At 51.3% G+C, this 21,734-nt stretch overlaps 1 protein-coding gene across 8 annotated transcripts in view; it reads right to left on the bottom strand.

Annotated features, from left to right (window-relative positions):
• Positions 1-8,758: 8,758 nt before the first annotated feature.
• Positions 8,759-21,734, bottom strand: part of P2ry6 (pyrimidinergic receptor P2Y6) — a 32,024-nt gene continuing 19,048 nt past the window's right edge. For 3 of the 8 annotated variants that reach the window (XM_047518193.1, XM_047518187.1, XM_047518195.1), the window contains exons 2-3: positions 10,687-10,775; positions 8,759-10,065 (exon numbers count right to left, since the gene is read on the bottom strand). In XM_047518193.1, coding sequence (XP_047374149.1) covers positions 9,045-10,031 — 987 coding nt within the window. In that variant the 5' untranslated portion in view covers positions 10,032-10,065; positions 10,687-10,775 and the 3' untranslated portion in view covers positions 8,759-9,044. Of the gene's footprint in view, positions 10,066-10,481; positions 10,776-13,428; positions 13,501-21,734 lie in introns of those variants that run through there. The other 5 variants (XM_047518189.1, XM_047518188.1, XM_047518192.1 and 2 more) reach the window with 3 other exon arrangements.

Below are 21,734 nucleotides of genomic sequence, written 5' to 3'. Positions count from 1 at the left end.
TATTCGGGCGCCACCTGCTTTCCCACCCTCGCCTGCCTCTGTTAGGTCCCTTTCATCCTCTTGGCTCAATTTAAGTGCAGGACCCCACATCTGAATGAATTAAAATTTGCAGAGCGCCTATGATGTAGGATAATATTGTTTCAATCATTTTATTTAATCCTCGAACCACCCTTGGAGATATTCTTGGAGAAGAAACTGTGCCAGATTCAGGAAAAAATTGCTGCTCCTGCTATGACTTAAATTCAGGTTTTAGGCATGCATGATGGTGATGCACACCTGTAATACTGCTGAAGCAGGAGTATCACAAATTCGAGGCCAGACCGGGCAACTTAGCCAGACCAGGCAACTTAGCCAGGCCCTCTCTCAAAAATAAAAAAGCCTGGGAATGTAGCTCAGTGGTGGGAGCATCCTTGGGCTCAATCCCCAGAACTGAAATAATAATGATAATTATTAGTATCCAGATTTTAGGGTGTTCAAATGCTGTACTCCTCCAGACAGTCTTCCCTTACCCCAGATCCTGATAAAGAAGTGAATCTCTTTCCTTTGAGCCCCCCAGCAACCTTCTCCTTCTTATTGGGCTGGAGTCCTCCCTGGGAACAGAGGACAGTCTGGTCTGCCCCATGCTCCCTCAGCCCTCCCCAGCTCTCTATAGGCTGGTCAAACCTGCCCTTGCCTTCCTACATCCATGCAGTAACAGGGTCTCAGGGAAAGATGTGGTAAGTCAGCAGTTTGTCTTACCCAGCCACCAGAGTGCCTATCAAAGAGACCTTAATGGGGCAGGACTAGGCTGGAAGGCTCCACTCTAGATGAGAGGGACAGGAGGGGATGTAGGGCAAGATGGTAGACACTCAGTGATTGTGGAATGAGGAAGGGAGGACAACCAGGACCCCAAACCTTGCTTGCTACTCATATAGCCCTCAGAATGGGAACTCATTCTCTACCCTCTGGGAAGCTCCTTGATTTGTGGGCTCCTTGATTTGTAGGAGTTGAGACAAATCTCCAGTGAACCTCTCACTCAATCATGTCTAAGCTCTGCTTCAAGGGGACTAAGGAGTAAAATGCTCTTTCTTCATCTGGAAATTGGTGAGCAAGGAAAAGAGCCTGCCTTGCCTAATTCCTCTCTGCCCTGCCTTGCTGTGTGACCTTGGGTAAATCTCTGTGCTTCTCTGGGTCTAAACCTTGTGTGAAAAGTGAGAAGTAAGTCAGGTTTCCCAAGTGTGCCATCTCTAACTCTGACATTTGAAGTCAGACTTTTCCTTTAAAGTCTTTTCTTTCTGCTCTTATGGGGAAACTTTGGGGCTGTGTGTAGACTCTCATCCCAGAAGTTACTGTCTTCTCTCATGATGGTTCCTACCATCTGAAATTTGTACTTTTCTAAGCTCCTTCATAGCCTGTTATAATCTGCCTTCTTTTCACTTCTGGGACAGAGATCCTAGAGGTCCTTATCCTATATCACAATTGGGTTCATTGATAGAGAAAAGCAGAGACTCAGGTCACCAGCTCTCAGAGTCCTGTGGCTTGGCTCAGAGGTGAGCTGGCTGGGCTTTGACTTTGTTGGTGGGAGGGAGGGTGTTTAAGGATCTTGGGTGGGCCTCTGCCCAAAGGGAAGTCACCCACTCAGAGAGCGGCTTGCCTGCTTGCACTGCCTCAAGAGGCAGGGAGGCTGGGCTGGAGTTGTGGTTCACTGGTAGAGTGTTTGCCTAGCACAGGTGAAGCCCTGGGTTCGATCCTCAGCACCACATAAAAATAAATAAAGGCAATGTGTCCACCTACAGCTGAAAAAATTTATTTTAAAAAATAGAAGAGTCCTTTCAACCCAGCTTCTCAGGATCCAGGATGAGACTGTCATCTCCATGAACAGAGGGCCTGAATGCTTTTGGCCTTGAAAAGGCTTATCTGAGAGGTACTGAGAACACTGGGTTCCAGGGTGGAGTGAGGAGAGCTGCTGGAATTTGGAGCCAGGCCTACCCCAGAAGTGACCCCTTTCTTTGGGCCTCAGACTCATCTACAAAGGGGGAATGCAAATAACCATCTACCCAGTTAGTCATGGTGGCCCAGTGAGGTCAGGGCTCTGGAAGCCTTTGGAAAAATGAAGATGGGAAGGTTTTCATACAGTCACAGTCAGTGACAGGCTTGGGGTACTTAAGAGTGTAAGGGGTAAGCATGGATACTTAAAATGAGTAAGGAGTCCCCCATAAGAAGTGAACTACAGGAAGGAATTATGGGGCAGTCTGGCTTCTGGCTCCATTCCAAAGCCAAACAGAAACCATCTGAAATTCCCCACTGCTGGGCTCGATGGTGCACACTTATTATCCAAGTGGCTCAGGAGGCTGAGGCAGGAGGATTGTGAGTTCAAAGCCAGCCTCAGCAAGTTAGTGAGGTCCTAAGCAGCTTAGTGAGAACCTGTCTCTAAATAAAATACAAAAAGGGGCAGGGGATGTGGCCCAGTGGTTCAGCACCCCTGGGTTCAATCCCCAGTACAAAAAAAAAAAAAAAAAATTCCCTCTTTCCTGTATAATTAAGTAGCTCTTGAGTGCACAGGATTGGGTAATATATAATCTTTTTGTTCATCATGTATTCTTATCAGTTATTTAATTGGCCTTCACCAAAAAAAAAAAAAAAAAAAAAAAGCAACTATGATCTTTTCAATAATCTACATCTCATTATATAGTCCCCATGCTACCCTGCCACCTAGGATGACCCTCATCTCAAATCTTTTAGCGTTCTCTTGCTTTCCTTTTTATGTGAGCTTATTGTATATCCATATTCTCTCAAAATGATGTATTTTCATTTTTCTTGTTTTGACTTTATAAAAGGGGCATGTTGCTGTATATAATTTGGGGGACTTTTTTCCCTTAATATTATCCTGCTAAGATGTATTCATATCAGTGCAGGTTGGTGTGATTTGTTCTACCTGTGCACTGCATTCCAATGTGTGACCGTAGCTGTGAATGGCTTCCCTATCTTGCTGGTGGGCACCTGGGTGTTTGCTCGGTGTGGTGCAGACTCCAGGGCATGTGGAAGGAAGTGGTGGGCCCACTCCATGAGCAGGTCAAGCTGGGATTGAGTCTCTCCTCTCTGTTTTTGGATCATCTGTGACTTTTCATTTTTTTAAATTTGAAGTTCCAGTTTGTGCTTCTTTCCAATTCTTCTAGTAACTTTTAGTAATTTATGAAATTTCTGCTCCAACTTTTCCATCCTCAGTACCCTGGCAGCTGGGGGAGAGCTGGTAGTATTGTCACTGAATTGGTAAGGAAAACATTTCAGAGAAATGACGGGGCTCGTTTGAACTCCTAAAGTCTGTTGCACCTCTCTGCACTAAGCTCATGCCTCTGAGACCATTCGGCCTCAGCTAAGGAATCTTTTGGACCCTTCAAATAAGATCACCCCATCCCCAGCTCCCAACATCTAGGGACCACCCACCATTCCGTGAACTTGTCACCTCCCTAGTGAGACCTTCCTTGTTGACTGCCACTCTTTATTTTCTGAGCTCTCCTCCCCAGCTGCAATGATCTAGGTGTATGTGTTTATTTCATTATTACCTGTCTCCATCATCAGACTATGAGAGCAGGGACCCACTGCCCACTATGATACCTGGCATACAGTAGGTGTTCAATAAATGTTTATTGGATGAACTCTTTCTTTGTCTGTACCACTAAGCCCTCAGATTCTTTCCCAAGGTAGGGTCTGGATCTGAGCTCATCTCAAAGGTACACAGAGAGTGTCTTCCAGACAAATGAATAAGGAAAGAATGTGGCAACAGCATCCATTGCTAGGACAGATCTAGTGTCCTGGAGCTTTTCCTGCTTAGAATGGAAATCTCTCCAAGATGGGCCTGAGTCCTGATTCTCTAGCTCCCCAGTTCTTGACCCTACTCCCCTAGCTCCCTGTCATCAACTGGCACTTGATGACACTCGAAGGTCTTTGCCCTGGAAGCTGCTTCCTTGGTCCTTCCCGGATCTGGCCTACCTCAGTACCTTCCTCTCACTCCCCTCCTCCTGCCCCTCTGTGTTAGGCAGCTTTGCATTACTGTGACCAGAATACCTGACCAGAAGAACTTAGAGGAGGAAAAGTTTATTTGGGGATCATGATTGTAGAGTTCTCAGTCCGTAGATGACTGACACCATTGCTTTAGGTCCAAGATGAGGCAGAAAAACATGGCAGAAGGGCATGGACTGAGGAGTTGTGCTATCTCCTGGTGGCCAGGAAGCAGAGAGAGGAGGAAGAAGGGGCCACAGGGAAGATGAGTCCTTCCAGGGAACTCCCCTGATGACCCATCTCCTATAAGCAAGCCCCATCTGCCTATAGTTACCACCAGTCAGTCCATTCAAACTAGAATGAACTGATTAGATTACAGCTCTCATAATTCTATCATTTTGCCTCTAATATGCTTGCATATTCATACTCTTGGGGGACAGTTCATATCCAAACTGTAATACACTCCCTCACCCAATTCCACTGCTCCATTATGCCACCATGGTTCAGAGACCTCCAGGCTCCTGACTTTCACCTCCTTGGCTCTTCCTCCTCCCTAGCCCACTACTATTGGAGTTCCTAGGACTCTAAACAGGGCCCTTCTGTTCTCACTCTCCCCTAGGAAGCCTATGCACACCTCGGCCTCAAGCCACATCGGGGCTGACCCCTTCCCAGGCTTTACACAAAACTGCTTTCAAAAAGGGTCTCCAGACCATTGACTCCTAGCTCCCACCAGGGTGAGGCCTTGCCCCCTGCCCAGACCCTGACCCTGACCCCTATCCCAGTCACAGCCAGGCCTCCACCTAGGTCTCCCAGCTCAGGATGGAACCTGTCTAAGGGGATTAGTTTTGGCTGTGGGTTACAAAGGCCTGAAAAACTAGTGTGTGTTGTGTGTGTGTGTGTGTGTGTGTGTGTGTGTGTTTAAAGTATTTATTTCTCACGCAGAAGTTCAAACTAGAATGGTTGGAAACCCAAGTTGCTCCCAGTTTCTTGCTCTACCAGCCACAGAAGGGGCCCTTACCCTCACTGTCCAAGATGGCACTCCAGTTGTCCTCTTTACTTGTAAACAAGAAGGGAGAGGGACGAGGGCAAAGACTCCACCCTCTCTAAAATTGCTCCTCCCTCCCCACGTGAAACTGCCTCAGGGCACTTTGCTAATATCCCGTTGCTAGGAGTAAGTCACTGTTATGTCCAACTGCAAAGAGTCTGGGCAGTAAAGTCTTCATCCTTGGAGGCCATGTGCCTAGTTAAAGGGGAGAGGTGATATTGTGGTTGACCTCCAGCTGCCTCTGATACACTTCTTGGGACTGTGCAGGAGAGGTGTACTTGAATAGCAGGTGAAGAAATGGAAGGGAGGGAGGATGAAATAGGGAGATCCAGTATTTTTATAGAAAGGCTGTGTGAGCTTGACCTTGACAAGTTAGTTCCTCTTGACAAGTGGCCTCAGTTTCCCCGTCTGTCATAGGAGGTAATATAAGGCGTAAGTGAGAAAATGTGTGTAAAGCTCATTTCTTGGTGTCCAGAACCCACAGGGCCCAATAAATAGCAATTGATAACATTCTTATGGTTCTACAGGGCCTTTCTGTTCTGGCACCCAAGGCCTTCACTCTCCAGCCTCATCTTGGGTCACCACACTTCCTGTTCCTCCACCAAAAGCCTGAAGGCCTTTGCCTGCACTGTCTCCTGCACCAGGAGTACCCTTAACCCCTCTCCTCCCAGCAGATTATATCTATCCTTCAAGGCCTAGTTGCCCTGCCCCATCCCCCAGGAAATCTCCAACTCACAGGAGAATCATCTTGGACCTTTCTGAACCCACATCCCGCTGTGTCACCACACTGCTCCTTACTCCCTCTGTGTCCCTTCTCCCACCCCAGAGAGCAAAGGATCCCTAGGGTCAGCCCCAGCCCCTACCCCAATATTACTGTTATGGGTTAAAGTGAGGAGCGAAGAAAGGGTGGGAAAGAGAAAGGAGACAAAGGGAGGGAGGGGGAAGGGCACTTAAGCTTTCACACAACATTTGGAGTCCTTGGTATTAGCATGCAATAAATGGTTTTCCATTCTTATCAGAGCAGATGGGGTTTGTGAATTATAGTCCTTATTCTGGAAAAGTGTGAAGAGCTTTTTTTTTTTCCTTAAAAGACTCTGCCTCCCAGAGAAGGGTTGCAAATCCTTGCTTAAATCCAGCTGTTTAGAGACCTCCTATGCCTGTTCCTAGAGAGAGACCCTGCAGGAACTTGTGTTCCAAAAGGCAAAATAATTACAATAGTAACATTCATTGCATGCTTATTATGTTCCAGGGATTGCTTTGCACATATTAATTAATTTAATGTTCACAGCAATTTGCAAGACAGGTATTATTATCCCAATTGTTCAGTTGGGGAAGCTGAGGCACAGAGGGGTTTATTAAATAACTTACCCAGAGTAACACAGCTAGTAAATGAAAGAGCCAGGATGCATACCCAGGTGGTCTGTCTCAGGGCTCTGTTCCCTCTACACTACTTTGCCTCACTTAGGGAAGCTGGGAAAGCAATTTACCTGTGGCCTATAACTTCCATTCCTAGAAAAGTAACCAACAGGTCACAGCTTCTATAGCCGGCTGGGATAGTCACTTGGCTCTCTTGACAGGGCACAACCAGGCTGTGGGCAGAGGCCTTCTTCTGTCTTCTGCTTATGATTCCCCCTACTCCCTATTCAACAGTGGATGCAAGGTGGGTAACATCTGACCTGCTTGGCACTCATTGCATCCTGTGGGGAACTGAAATCAGCCTGTCTTCTAATGTCCCACTGTGGCTAAAAGAGTCCAAGTTCTTCCTCTCCAAAATACCAGCTTCTCCAGGAAGAACATTGAGCAGATTTCCAAGGTGACAACGTTGGGTCTGGTTTTTACTCTTCCTCAGCAGCTACAAACACACCCCTGACGGTGTTAGGGTGCTAATTCTCCTGAAACCCTTCTGGGGATGTCCCTGTTGCCCAGCAGCCTTGGGGATTAGGAAGTGCTTAAAGATTTTTCTAGAATTCATTTACAGTTTTCCCCAGTCTTGTCCTCTGCCCTCTCCTCTCCCAGCTCTACCTTCTGGAATGGAGGACTCCTTGCTGTGGGGGGCTTTTGCTCACAGAGCTGTCTGTTACACCACCAGCCACGGGCAGGCTAGATGGTTCCACATGAGAAAAACAGGTCTGGGAGGACTGCAGGGGAAGAAAGGGGCAGCGGAGGGTTGGCTTGGGGTGGGGAAGAGAAGCGAAGAGCCAGAACAGAGAGGAGGAGGAGCCCCAGAGCATTGGCCAGGGGAGGTGCTAGGGGAGAGGAGGAGAGGGGGACTCCATGGCCTGGAGTGGTCTTGGGCCATTTGATTCCCCTTTGCTGCCTCCTCGAGGTTCCTGCAGTACAGATGCCTTTCTGAGGCTTCATAGGACTCAGATCTGTGTTTGAGACATCTCCACAGGGGAGAGCAAGGCAGCCTTCCAGGCACCCACAGGTCAAAATGAGGGACCTGAGAGGACAGGCATGGTACCCAGTAAGGACAGTCTGCCATGAGATCAGGGCTTTCCAGTCACAGGACCTTCAGGTAGAAGCCTCCTGGTGGCCCTAAGTCTTCTCAGGCTGTTGGCTTCTCCTTTTAGAATGACCCAATGTTGAAGTGCTGTTTCCCCTCTCTGGGGGGCTTGTGGTGATGCTCAGGCCCCAAGGAGGCCCTCATCTTGAGAACCACTTTGGAAGAGGCAGTGAAGGGGAGGTGGCTCTGGGGCTCTTCTGAGCATGTGATGCTCTGGCCCCACACAGCTCCTTTCCTGGGCACAGGTCCTGTATACACGGCCTTCAGGTTTAATTGCTTTACAGCATACTCAGCTGATTGCTACCTCTGGGCTTTGAACCCATAGTGCTTTCCACCAGAGCCTCCTATTTTAAGAAGGGCCCCTCCTCCCTCCCCCTACTGAGCCTGCAGCACCCTGCCAGCTCCTGCCCTTGTCTAGACAGTGGCTGTGGGACATGTAGGAGTCCACATGCCTTCCTCCCTAGTCTTCAACCCATTTCCCCAGGGCAGACCCAGCAGGAGACTGGCCTAGGTTGCACTTTAGTGCTCCCCACTGAGTCTGCTGTGCTCCCACTCAGCCTTTGACATCTGGCTCAGATGGGTATTACCGAACTCCTTGGACTGGGTCATGGGCATCTTCTGGGCCCCCCTCCTCCAGGTTTGCCTCTGTCTATCACAGCCTTGATATCACTGTGTCTGTGTTTGTACCTCTAGGAATTGGGAGCCTGTATAGGGCAGGACTGGGTCTGGTTCTTCTGGGACCTCAGACCCAGGCCTGAGCACAAGGTCTCAGTAAACCTTTACTAAATAAATGAGGTATCATTCCTCCCCATCAGAAAGCTCACATTCATCTCTCAAAACCCAGCTCAAATACCCTTTTCCTGGAAGTTCTCACTTTCCTTTTGCATCTTCCCTCCTCCCCTTCATTGGTAACTCCAAAGCATGTACTCCATGCTTTGTACATGTACAAAGTACAGTACAAAGCCTCTGTTACAGTACATGTCACATGTATTTCTGTGAGCAGTTTAACATGGTTTTCTTTTTTCTTTTTTGGCATCAGGGATTGAACCCAGGGGAGCTCAACCACTGAGTCACATCCCCAGCACTTATTTTTTATTTTGAGACAGGGTCTTGCTAAGTTGCTTAGGGCCTCGCTAAGTTGCTGAGGCTGGCTTTGAACTTGCAATCCTCCTGCCTTGGCCTCCTGAGCTGCTGGGATTACAGGTGTATGTCATCATGTCTGGCAACAAATCTTATTTATTGATTGAGTTTTAGCAGTGCTGGGGATTGAACCCAGGGCTTCATGCATGCCAGGCAAGGACTCTACAACTGAGCTACATCCCCAGCCCTTAGCATGATTTTCTTAACTGTGACTGGGGACTTCTGGAGGCCCAGGCCTGTTGGTCTCTGTGCCCACAGAGGGATCTGGGGTCTTCAAGGGGCTACTCCGTGACTCGCATGATTCAGGGTTGGTGGAACTTCTGGTGTCCTGGCCACAGTGACAGTTGCCCCACCTTGGGTCCTGCCCAGGAGGACTCAGCGACCCTGCCTCTGCCACTTGGCTGTAAGTTTCCGTATGAGTTCATGCGGCCGCCGGCGGAACTTGTGCAGGGTGAAGTAGAAGAGGATGGGATCCAGAACACTGTTGGCACTGGCGAAGGGCCGCGTACCTTTGTAGGCGGCAGCAAAGGCCTCCAGCACTGGGCAGGGGACGCCTGAGGTAGAGCGCACCGCCAGGTAAGCTGTCTTGGTGATGTGGAAAGGCAGGAAGCTGATGGCAAAGGCAGCCGCTACCACCACAGCCATGCGGGCAGCCTTGCCACGCCGCTCCCGGGCCACAGGCCCTGCAGGGCCGTCCTGGCGGCACAGACGGCGGGCCAGGCAGCAGTAGCAGGCCAGCAGGGCCGCAAAGGGCAGCAGGAAGCCAATGACTGTGAGGGCCATGCCATAAGGCATGTAGCGGGCGGCCAGGGACGGCGGGCTCAGGTCATAGCAGACGGTGCGGTTCCGCTGGATGCCCGTGGCAGCAAAGATGGCAGTGGGCATGCACTGGGCTGTCACCGCCAGCCACACAGCTCCACACACCAGCCAGGCAGCCCGGCGGCCCCCACGCTTGTGCCAGGGGGCTAGGGGGTGGCAGATGCCCAGGTAGCGCTGGAAGCTGATGCAGGTGAGGAAGAGGATGCTGCCGTGCAGGTTGGCATAGAAGAGGAAGCGCACCAGGCGGCAAGCCAGATCTCCAAAGGGCCAGTGGTCACCTTGGGCATAGTTGTAGATGAGCAGGGGCAGGGAGCAGGCATACAGGAGGTCAGCCAAGGCCAGGTTCAGAGTGTACACAGCTGTGCGGGTCAGAGCCGGGCGGGACATGCAGATCTGGGCAATGACGCAGAGGTTGAGTGGGAGGCCGGCCACCAGTACCACTGAGTACACAGGTGGCAGCAGCAGCCGCTTGAAGTCCTCACGGTAGACGCAGGTGGTGGGTGGCAAGCCTTGGGCCTGGATTGTGCCATTGTCCCACTCCATTTCTGCCCAGCTGGGCTTCCTACATTTGGAGAGGCTGGGGAGGCAAAACGCAACTTTGTCAGTGACATGCTCGCCAGCCACCCCGTAGGCCCTGGCCCTCTCTGGGCCTTGATCTCTACATGAACAATTAGAGCACCAACGTTGTCATCTCTTATACTTACCACCCCATGGAGGCCCCACATACCACTCACTTCAGGGAAACTTGGAATACAATAAAGCTCAAATTTGGGAGAAATCTAACTTACTTTCATTCTATAGTATTTATTTCACATGAGCTTTACTAGGGAACTTCTATTCATCCTTCAAAACCCTGGTCAATAGTCTCTATTGTTAGTGGGAGTTGATGAACTTGGGTTTGAAACCCAGCTCTGCTGCTTACCATGGGATAGTGACCTAACTTCTCTGAGTCTCAGTTTCCTCATCTGTGAAATGGGGAAATGCTGCACTCACCTCTAAATCACTAAGTCATGCTCTGCAGAGCTGCCCCTGTGCTCTCTGGGATGTGGAGATTGTGGTTATGATGGATCTGCCTGTCTCTCACAGACTGAGAACTTCCTGAGAGGTTTGGTTCCTCTCTGTGTCTTCAAGTCAGAACTGGGGTCCAGGGCAGAGTTCCTGGTAACTCTTAGTTAACCCATTTGAATGATCCACACACCAAGAGCTTACTGAGGACAGTTCCAACTTCCTCAGTCTGAATTCCACCTTCCAAAAGCCATGTTCTTCTTTCAGTAGCAGCCTCGTTTTCTGTAAAATAGCACAAGGAGGTGACCTAGGACTTCCCTAAGGCTTCTTTCCAATTGACTCAAGGCTACCATGGTACTAGCAGAGGCAGACTCCACAGCGCCACCAGGTGCCCACAGTGAAAACAATTTCCCTGAAGAGATGTGAGGGATCACAGTTTTACACAGATGGAAATCCAGAGGCTGTGAGGGGCAGGGACAAATCAAACATAATTGCTGAGTTAGAAGCAGAGGTAAGCCAGAACCCAATCACCTGATTCAGAGGCATCAACTTGGTGTGGCCCACAGACGTGGAATGTGGGGGTGACAAGGGCAGCTTCAGGGCCAGGCAGGCCTGGGTTCCAGTCTTGGAGCCTATACTGTCACACTGGACAGCCCAGGTCATGTCTCCTGCCTTTTCTAATCTTAACAGTAAAATATGTCTTGGGCCTGACATTCAGTAGGTGCTAATAAATACCATGTCACTGCATCCTACACCTTGTCCCACCTCTCACTGGTTGAGGCTGGGTTTGGGGGGATTCAACAGCCCAAACTCCTTAAGGGGTTGCTTATTGGGGTTTTGACTCCTGGAAGCCTCCTGGATAATGGCATTTCCATATCATTGACGTCTAGGGAGAGTTTACAACTTAAATCCAATAGACCTGGAAAGCAAAGCCTTTGAGATAGTCCAATCCTTCCTTCACTGTGTTTAACAGATGGGAAAAACAGACCTGGAAAACACATGAAGTCCTGCAAATGCACTCAAAGAGTGGTAAGGAATTGAGGCTGAGTATATGGCTTGGATTCCCAGGTTCAAATCCCAGGCTTGCCACATGTGAGTTGTGTGGCCTTGGGCACATTACTTAACCTCTGTGCCTCAGTTTTCTCACCTGTAAAACCGACCATATGGTATCTGCCTCAAGGTTGTTGCAAGGATCAGTGCCTGGCACTGTGTTAGCTGTCTTTAATGTGACTATACCTGCTAAATAAACTTATGATATTTTTAAAAAGTTATATTAGAGCAAATTTTTAAAATTTGATTTTAGTGAAAACATTTTACCCAAATTCTTGTGTGGGTGGGGGGGTACTGGAGATTGAACCCAGTAGTGCTTTACCTCTGAGCTACCTCCCCAGCCGTTTTTATTTTATTTTGAGACAGGGTCTTGCTAAATTGCCCAGGCTGACCTCAAACTTATGATTGTCTGGCCTCAGCCTCCCAAGTTGCTGGGATTACAGGCGCGTACCACTGCGCTCAGCTATTTTACCCAAATTCTAAGCAAAATGATGTTTAGATTCTCTGGTCTGTACTCTACCCACCATATCACCTTTGGTTATCAAAGACTTCTAGTGGGTCTTTAGCCGGTAAGCTTGGACTGCTGTGCGTCCAGCTGAGAGGAGATGGGTGTGGAGTGTGGGGACAGAGGAAGAAGCAAGAGGTCCCCCAGAGAGGCCGGGAAGCCAAGACCGTTATGGGCAAGAGGAGGTTCATTTTTTATCTCTACTTTCATTCTTTCGTTCATCAGGCCGTTCTTTCGTTCATGCATTCATTCTCCCATTTCCACCTGCCTGGCATTGACTCACTGTCTGCTGAATGCCTGGGGTGGAGTATAGTATGTAGACACGGACAGGCAGAGAGCTAGTTATCCATATCGCTACAGATGTGCCAGTCTGAGGAGGACCAGTGGGAGCCACAGGGTGGAAGGGACTTTCAGAGCTGAAGTTTGAAGCAAGATCCTGGTGGCTGAGGAGGATTTCTGTGGGTGGAGAGGGGTGTCAGGACACCCCAGGCGGGGAGCAAGGTGGGGAAAGCAGGGTCTGAGAGAAGACCAGTGTAGGGTAATATGTCCCTAAACCTTCCTTTGGGAGGCCTGCCGTCCTCAGACCCTGCCCGCCGCCCCAGGATAGCCCTCTGCCTCAGGTGGCTGGAGACTCCTGTTGGTTTCTGCCTCTCCTGCTCCCTAGTCCTCTGGGGACCTTCCTCTCCCTCTTGGAAGGAGTCAGGGGCTGTAGGAGAGGACCCACGGAACTGTCCTGCTCTCTGGGCAAATCTTTCTGGCCCAGGAAAGACAGGCCTGGCTGTGGCTCCAGCTTCCCTACTAGAGCTTCACTCTGCCTTCTGAGGGGCTGGGAGGGCTGAGCTGTCCTCCTGTTCCTGGCAGGGGCTGCCTAAGGGAAGGCTTGCTTGGCCCCACCTCTAGGCAGCAGCTTGGTCCACTCTTAGCCCTAAGTCCTGGACTAGCTCAGACCCTTGCCCCACTAAGCTGCCTGTGGTGTGGGCTTTCAAAGAGGTGGTTCAGACCATATTCTTCCCAGCATCCTCTGCCCTCCGGGAAACACCCTTCCTCTCCCATCACAGTGATCCCAAGACATGGGGACAGCCACACAGCCACTGCCAGTCACAGATCCAGACACCCTCCCCAGCCTGCCCATCTTTGCTGTTCTCTTCACACAAGGTACCATTCAGTCCATCTCCACTTGTCAGGATCCTAAGTGTTCGCCAAGCTCCGGGCCCCATCTTGCCTCTTCTTTTTTTGATCCCCAGCTGGGCAGAATCCTGTGGGCCTCCTTTAGGTCAGTGCTGGCCCAGTCTCCTAGCCAGAAGTTACAGCTCCTTGTCTCCGGCTGCCCTCCATCCCACCCCACACCAGCTCATGGCCCCAAAATGCAGTGACACTCACATGCAGCCTCCCGTCCCTGTGGTAGGATTGTGGGCCCAAGCGTGCTGGGACCCAGGGAAGCCAGACGCAGGGCTCTCGGCACTCAGACCTCGGTCAGGCTGTAACACCTCCAATGGGTGGACAGCTTCCTCTGCTTCCTGGCAGGGCTGTCTCTGACTGAAATAGCCCCTGGAGGGGCCACCGCCTCCCTGCCACCCCTCAGCCTGGCGGAAACTGGGCCTACAGGAGCGAGGAGGCGGAGAAAGGCGTCCTTCCTGGAACCCCTCTTTCCTGGAAAGAGGGGGATGAGGGGGTTGAACTGGCTGAGAGGAGATCAGAGGCTGCCAGCCCCCACAGACCCAGCAGTTCCCTTTCTCCCAGCCCTCTCTCAGTCTTCTCATCTGTCAAATGGGTAGGTGGGCGATAAGAGTTCTTGGTCCCTCCTTCAGCTGTAACCCCAGAGCCACTGGGAAGCCATTCATTTTCCTTTTCCCAGTCATTAACTCCTGCATCCCCCTTCCTTTCGTCATCATTCAATAGCTCATCCACCAGCAGCCTGTCTCCCCTTCCTCTGTGTGCCAATCCACTTAGTTACTTGCTTATGCTTATCCCTCTCTCCTCCTGTTTCCTTTTCTCCACAGGCATTTATTGAGCCCCTAGTGTATATCATCAGCTCCTCCCACCTCCCTGCCCCTCAACACTCTCTTAGCAGTCGCTGTCCCTTCCATAAAACAGGCCCAGAGCTCAGGAGGAGTAATGAAGATAGAGGAGTTGCTCCCAGGAACTCACTTGAGTGGGATTCTTCCTGCCTGGGTCAAGCCTGCAGCCCCTCCTTACTACTAAACCAGGTCTTGGAGGTGTTACGACAACCAGAGAAAGAAAAGTGGCTCCTCACTGTCCCCAGAAAGTCAGATCCAAGGGTGGAGGCAGCATTTAAGGAGGGTGGCCTGGAGGGAGTGGGCTTTGGTTTGGAGCATCTGTGGCAGCTGCGGGTGGGGTGGAGGGAGCAGGGAGAGAGCTGGGGTTCTTTCCCCACTCTGCCCCTACTCACAGTCTTCCTCCAGACAAGCCCACCCCTTTCTCGGAGCTGCCTCAGTAGACTGGTCACATTGGCCACCAGAATATTGGGAGGATGACTATCTAAATGGAGTGAGGACTTCCTTCAGTCTGTAAGATGCTGAGGACCCCCTTAGGACTGAAGAGCACTTGGGGTACTGATCTCACCCCAAACCCATTTCACAGGCAAGGAAGTTGAGGAACTGAGTGGGAACTTAAAGTTTGGATCAAACTGAGAAAGTTCAGGTTTGAACTGCTGGTAAACACCTGGTGAGTTGTGTACAAATTGAACACTTGCTGTTTATTCAGAAAGTTGCTGTGTAACCACGGCCCTCCCTGTACAATGAACGGTGCTAGGGACCAGGACAAGGTAGCCTGGGCTCCTTACCACCCAGTAGCTGGTCCCCCAGGATGACCTCCCATGGATATCCCTGCTCAGAGTGGGTCACTATCCATACAGCTCTGAGGGATTCCTAGAGGGTGTCAGTCCCAGGGCAGGACTTGGGTAGAACATCTGAATGTTTTGGTTCTTGCCAGTAGGACAGTTGTCTTGCTGCAGTGAGGGCCTGATGCCATGAGATGGCGCCAGTGGACAGTCCGGGATGATCCGCACACAGCAGGAGCCTCCCGTCTGGGACCGGCATTGAGCCACAGGGACATTGGTGATAGTTACATGGCTGGTGCCAAACCCTGTCTTTCTGAGGTATAGGCCCCAGGAATGTTGCTGTCTCCACTCTAGGAACATCCTCAGTAAAAACACTGAAGACTTTCACCCCATAGGAGGACAACCTCTGCTGGTTTCCTTTTCTCAGCTCAGGTGACAACCATGAGGTCAATTCTGCAGCAGAAGTTGTTGAGTTTGGACATGAGGAAGAATGACAAGGTTGAAGTTCTTTCAGTTACTTAGATTCAGTGGTCTCAGGCTACCCTTTCAATGACCCCACACCTGTCCCTCCCCTAAGGCCTTTGTCTGGAGTGGATGAGCGGCCAGTCAGCCAGAGGCCAGAGCTGAAAGCCTGAGTCACTGCCTGCCAGCCAGTTGGGGCAGAAAGCGGCCAAACACAGATGGGCCTGGGAAGCTTCCCAACCTGGGTCTGCCTGCTGGGAAACCAAGCCCGGGAACTCCCTTGCTGGGCCCCTGGTGTATGAGATTAATAGCAAGGGCACAGGATGACAGGGGTCAAGACCCAGCTTCCTTCCCCTGAGGAGTCGGACAGGCTGGGATCCACCAACAACTTGCTGCATGACCTTCTGACTCTGGGTGTAAACAGGGCTAGTTGTGGCACCTACTTTACTGGGTCATTATGCCCTCTGTGTTCCAGGCATCAACCCAGTCTTGATCCTAGACAGCATCTGATATGGGGCAGAGGTGCTGCAAAGTCCACCTCAGGCCAGCCTGAGGCCATGGCTCCTTGGAAGCCACATGACAGTGGACAGTGTCCCCAGCTGGAGAGCTGTGGTCCTACATGTGGTATCAGGCTGACTGCAGAGACAAGCAAACTTGGCAGTGGGGCACAGGGAGGGCAGGGGACCTGCTTTCTCTTCTCCTTTTCCACTTCCCCTTCTCCCCTTCTGCTCAACAGGAATTAAAATTGGAACTGAAACCGCCATTTTGAGAGCAAGTAAAGGGAAGCCGCAGTTTGGAGGACTTGGGGGTTGGGAGTGCTTCCACTGGTTTCTGAGCAAAGAGGGAACTTGCCTCTCCCGAGCCCCTAGTGTGTGCCAAGCAGCAGCTCCCAGGGTCCCCACCTCCCCTGGGACACAGAGCTTTATTGAGCATGGGCAATGTGCCAAGCATAGTGCAAAAAAACCCCAAAAAACAAAAAAACATCCTCGCTGACAGTTGGTCCACTCTTCATGATTTCTGTCCCCATTTTGCACATGAGGAAACCAAGGCAGGGCAAGTTAGCAAGAGGTTTTCTCTGACTGAAGAAGGTTGGGGACTATGGTAGCCCTAGTGGACCCGGGGCTGAGAGGTCACAGGGCAGTGTGGAGGTGAAGAGCTTGGGAGAGGGCACAGAGGCCAGAAAGCAATGAGGCAGGGCAGGCGAGGAGCAAAGGAGGAGCCCTGGGCCTGGCTTTCCTGTCCCCTGGGGCCCACAGCACTCGCCCCCCACCCCAGGGCCTTCCTATAAACCTTGGTCCTGGAGTGAGTGTGGCAGGTCGTGGGCCTTGCCTGGACCCTGGGTTCTGCCCACTCCTCTGTCTCCCTGCGGAGAAGGCCACTTGGACTTGAAGGAGGCTGCTTGGCTGTGCGGAGCACAGTTGACTGCAGCCTCCCGGTGCCTTCAGAACCCACCCATCCTTCCAGATAACAGGCTCCATCCGGGAAGAGTGGCTGCAGTCCAGCACGTGGCCTGCCCTGCAGCCACTCACTCCTGGGCTCCTGTACAGATTCTTCCCACCCAGTTTCCAGACCCTCTTTCATGATGAACCCTGCCCTTGCTTTTCCTTTGGGGGATTCCCTTCTTCTCAGAGTCTGGAGGATCTTGGAGAGGTGGCCCTGTGAATGGGCTCCTCAGGCCCTGTGGTCACCTTGGGGATGGGTAGGCCACCTTCACTGGGTGCTTGGGAGACAATTCTGGGGCATTTGCTGGAAGGTTGGGAAGAGACATGTTTTCTACTGGATTTGCAAAGTTGGTAGGAAATGAGTCTGGATCTGCTATAGCCATTTGAACTCTGTGCTAGGCACTGGAGACTCATCACCAGGAGACCATCCAAAAATAAAGCCACAGGGAGGTAGAGTGGAGGGATGGGAACATACGGTTCCTGAGAACATCATGGAGCAGCTGGTTCCTGCTATGCCTGAAGCTTTACCTTCCACAGAACTTTTTGGTGGTATGTCTGATAAATTCCCTTTTTGCCTTAGTTCATTGGACCTAGAATTCTGTCACTTGAAATCAGGTGTCCTGCCTGTAGAGCTGCCCCCCTCCCTGCTTTCCCCTCCTCTCTCCACAGACCCCTGCTCACAGTTTTGTTCCCAGAATCCCAATGTTCCTGCATGAGAAGAGAGAACTGGCCACATGTCTGAAGGCCACCAGAAGCGGGCAGGAGGGAACAGAGGGTTGAGACTGCCAGGTTGAGACTGATTCCTGCAGGGGCAGCCAGGGAGTTCCCTCCGCCCCCAGTTCATTTCCCATGAGTAAGCGCTGTGTCACCTCAGTGGCTCTTGGGAGGGAAAATGGGAAGCTAGGAGCCTGGGCGCCATCCTAGATTCATCACCCACTTGCTGTGCGACCTGAGGAGGTCACTTCACCTCCCCGAGTCTCACTTGTCTCAGTTACTTGCTGCTAGCTTCTTGGCTACTCAATAGGTGCCAGGCACTGTGCTGGGTGCACTTGCTCCAGGGTCTCACTTGCTCTTTTACAAGCACCTGGGTTGTGGTTGGTTTTGTTCCCACTTCACACAGATGAGGAGACAGACTCAGAGAAGGCTGGTGACCTGCCCAAGGCGGCATGGTGAGTCAGTGGTGAGCCTGGATGAGGATACAGATCGGAACAATGATACAACCTCTGTTTGGGAAGAGAGGTAACTTTTCCCTACAGGAAAACTGAAACCAGAGAGATTAGGAACTTGCCAAAGCACACAGTAAACCCATCATGACACCCTGACCCTTAAGAACAGTTTCTTGAGACAGGAAGAGAAATAGGAGTTGGGAAAGGGAAGCCAGATCCAGGGCCAATAGCAGACAGGCTCCTTCCCTTCTTTAACTTGGTTAGGAACTGGGGACAAGATCTGCTTTGCCTTTGGTGCCCCAAAGACCACCATGGACTCTACTCCCAAGAAGTATGGGAAAATGTGCCATGCGTGAGTCTAGTCAGTGAATGAGAACAGGGCTCTGTCCTTGGTGCTGCCTCATTCAATATATTTTCTTAAAAGATCTTTGTTTTGACTGATAGCAGAGAAGATTTGTTGGGAGGAGTAAAGGAAAGGCCTGCAGGAGTAGCATCTCTGAGCCTGTCTGAGCCCCCCAGGCCTGACCTCAAGAAGAGCAGACCACCAATACTGGCCGAGTAGTTACTATGGGTTATGATCCTGCCCGTTTCACAGACACAGAGGCCCAAAGGTAGGCAGTCTGCCCACAACTCAGGTTGGCATGGAGGGAGCCTCAGAGAACCCAACCTCCCCTGAAAGGCAGCTCCCTGTCTTGGCTGGTGCTGTGATAGCCCCTAGCACCTCCAGGGCCTGAGCCCCCCTGGTGGAGATAAGACATACCACTGGACCCCAAGTTCAGGGGTCAATGACAAGGGGGCGTTCTGAGTTCTGAACTCTCAGAGTTGGAGAAGCCTTAAGATCATCTGACTCAGTGCTTTTACTTCCCACCCAAGAGGAGGAACCCCCTGAAGCCCCCGTCAGGGCTTGTCTAGCCACCTTCTTGCATACTTCCAATGACAGGGAGCTCACTCCTCTCCCAGGTTTCTGCATTCCACCTGGAGAGAGCTCCCTGGGAGAAGTACCCCATCACACCAAGCCCTGAGATCTGCTTCTGGTCACTGCTTCCCTTCCCGAGTCCAGCCTGCCTCTGGGGCACAGAGCTCGTCTGCCCAGGACAACCTGCTGTGACTGCTTCCCAACCTGAAGATGAGACCCTTTGCCACCCTCTGTCCTGTCTTACTCACTGCCTGGGACCTGGGATGGGGCATGATCTCTTCTTACTATTTTGAGAAGAGGAAACTAGGGCCCCCAAAAGTTTACTAACTGGCCAGGGCCACCAATTGGTTGGTGGTCTTCAGATGGATGGACTGCCTTCCACCTTCAAATGTCAGCCAGGTAGTACTGGGGCCCCATTTGTGGCTGACCCACTGTAGGAGAAATAGGGCTTTGTAGGTAAGGGTCTAAGAGGTGGCTTTGGAGGAGGGTATCAAAGGTAGGGTCAGCTCCTGGTTCCGCATGCAATGTGGGATGTTGGCAGGTGACAGGTGGCTCCTGCTGTGAAAGTGTGATGGCATGTGGACCTCACTTCCTGTTCCTCGCTCCAGTGACACCTTTCTCTATGTGGCCTCCTGGCTACTCTAGCTACCATGGCAAATTCCTGTCCCACATATGTCCACGTGTGTCCCCACTCCCCTTCCCTGCTGTGTTCTTCTCCTAGCTGGTCCTCTTGTAACACCGTTCTACTTGCTTGCTCATTGTCTCTTTCCCTCCACTAGAATGGAAGCTCCACCAGGGTTTTCACATTTTGTTCACTGCTGCATCTCCAGTGCCTGGCACATAGCAGGTGCTCAATAAATATTTTTTTGAACAAATTTCCATGGGTGGCTCAAGAATGTCTACACAGAGAGGACTTAGGAGTAGAAACCTCACTTGGGGGTATAGGGGACTTGGCGAGCTGTGGTTTGTACTTATAGTAGGTATTTATTAGGGATTTGGAAGAGATAGAAAGATAGGGGCTAAAGGCCCTTAAGCCACCACTGTGGCTGTTTATATCTGGTTGTGTATGAGATTGAGGCCGTGAACAATCCCAAATGAGAGGGGTGAACAGGCAGTGACCAGGTGGGGCTGGGCTGCAGACCCTTCCCTCCCACCCAGTCTGATGTCTTCTCTAGGCTTTGAACCTCCTCTCAGAGTCCGCACTGGCCTCAACCGGCTTTCCTGAGAGCCTCCCAGTCTTCCAACCTTCTCACACACTTTCTCTACACTGAACCTCTGATTCAGCCTCCCCTGGCCCAGCATCCTGGCCTCCCTCCCCTTCCTCTACTCCCAGGACCCAGCGTTCTTGTGAATACCACTGATCAATTTGTATCCCTCATGCTTAGCTCATCAGACTGCCCCTCACTCCCTCCCCTCTCTTCTAGGCCTGGGCCTTATTTTGTCAGTCTCAACTTCTTCATGTAAAGAGGGCCCTTTCAGAGGGATTCTCTTCAACTTCCTGCCTCCTAATAAAGCCCATGTGCTGCCTTCTCTCCTAGGCCCCCACAGCCAGGACAACTTCAGCCCTGTCCTCGTCAATCCTGCACCACATCTGCTGCTTCCTCCCCGTCAGCCCACTCTCTCCTCTCAGCAAACCTCTTCCCCTGGGCCTCCCCAGCTGTGTCTCTTCCTTCCCTCACATCACACTTCCTCCCTGACCCCACTTCCCACATCCCTGGGTTCAAGCCCAGAGTGGAAGTCTTCAGGCCCAGCTCCAGGAAGAGCAGTGGGCACCCTGTTTCCCAGGCGAGGCTGGTGGAATGGGATGGAGGAGCCAGCCGCCATCTGAGCTCATCACGAGGAAATCTCCTAAGGGACTGCTGTAACGGGCCTAGGGGATGAGTGTGCAGGTGACTGTGGGCTTGACGTCTGGGTATCACTGGAGGTGGTGCAAGGCTGGGGGAGGGGGGCTGCCTCTGTGCCTTCTAGGAAAGGGCCTGGACCCTGCCCAGAAGGTGGGTGGCCAGTGGCACCTCCAGAACATCTGTTTGGGGGTTTATAGAAGGAGTGGGTGGGGGGAATGGCTGGAGCCAATTCCTTTGCATAGCTCATGACATTGGTTCACTGGTTTGAGAAAACACCAGTGGTCTTTATCACAGGATAGGAGGAGCTGATGATGGAGCAGGGGAAAGTGGCAGAAGGGAGCTGGTGAGAGCTTGTCCCTGTACCACTTGAGGATACCAAATGTGAATATCCCCTCCTGGAACAGGTTTCTCCTCAGAGCTCCCTGGAGAACCTAGAGGTCTTCAGCCAGTGGAACTGGATCAAATACCCGTTTCTGGCATTCATACCTTTGGCCACCCATTACTGTTCCCTCTGCAAAGCTCTGCACCCAACAGACCTGATCTTGTCCTGGCTGTACAGCTTATGGGCAGTGACTTTATCTCTCTCTGAGCCTCAGAGTCTTTAATTATAAAAAAATTAAGAATAATTGCAGCATTGTTGGAGGCTCAAATGAAATAATGGAACTGAAGAGTCCAGTGTCTGGCACACAGTCAGTTTTTACTCGGCAGAACTCCTAGTCTTGCTCATCATTTTATACAAAGCAGCGAACCTCATGAGAAAAGACCTACCTTGCAATTTCACATCTTCATTCGTTTGATGATCATTTATTGGAAGTCTTAAAATGTGCAAGGACTTCTCAACCTGGGAGTCTCTGGGAAGACAGAGGAGGCTTCTACCCCTGTCTGGGGTATCAAGGAAGGCCCTCTGGAAGAGGAGATTCTTCAGTGGAATATGAACAAAGAAAGGGAAGGTGTTCCAGACCTGCTGGAGAGGTAGGCACAGGGCATCAGCAAGAGTTTGTTTGCAGGTGCTAAGGGGCCTGGCAGAAGGAGAAGCGGAAGTCCTGAGAGCCAGTT

This window comes from Sciurus carolinensis, chromosome 11, assembly GCF_902686445.1.
Source record: "Sciurus carolinensis chromosome 11, mSciCar1.2, whole genome shotgun sequence".
Classification (NCBI taxonomy): Eukaryota; Metazoa; Chordata; class Mammalia; order Rodentia; family Sciuridae; genus Sciurus; species Sciurus carolinensis.
This window is presented reverse-complemented; position numbering and strand designations above follow the sequence as displayed.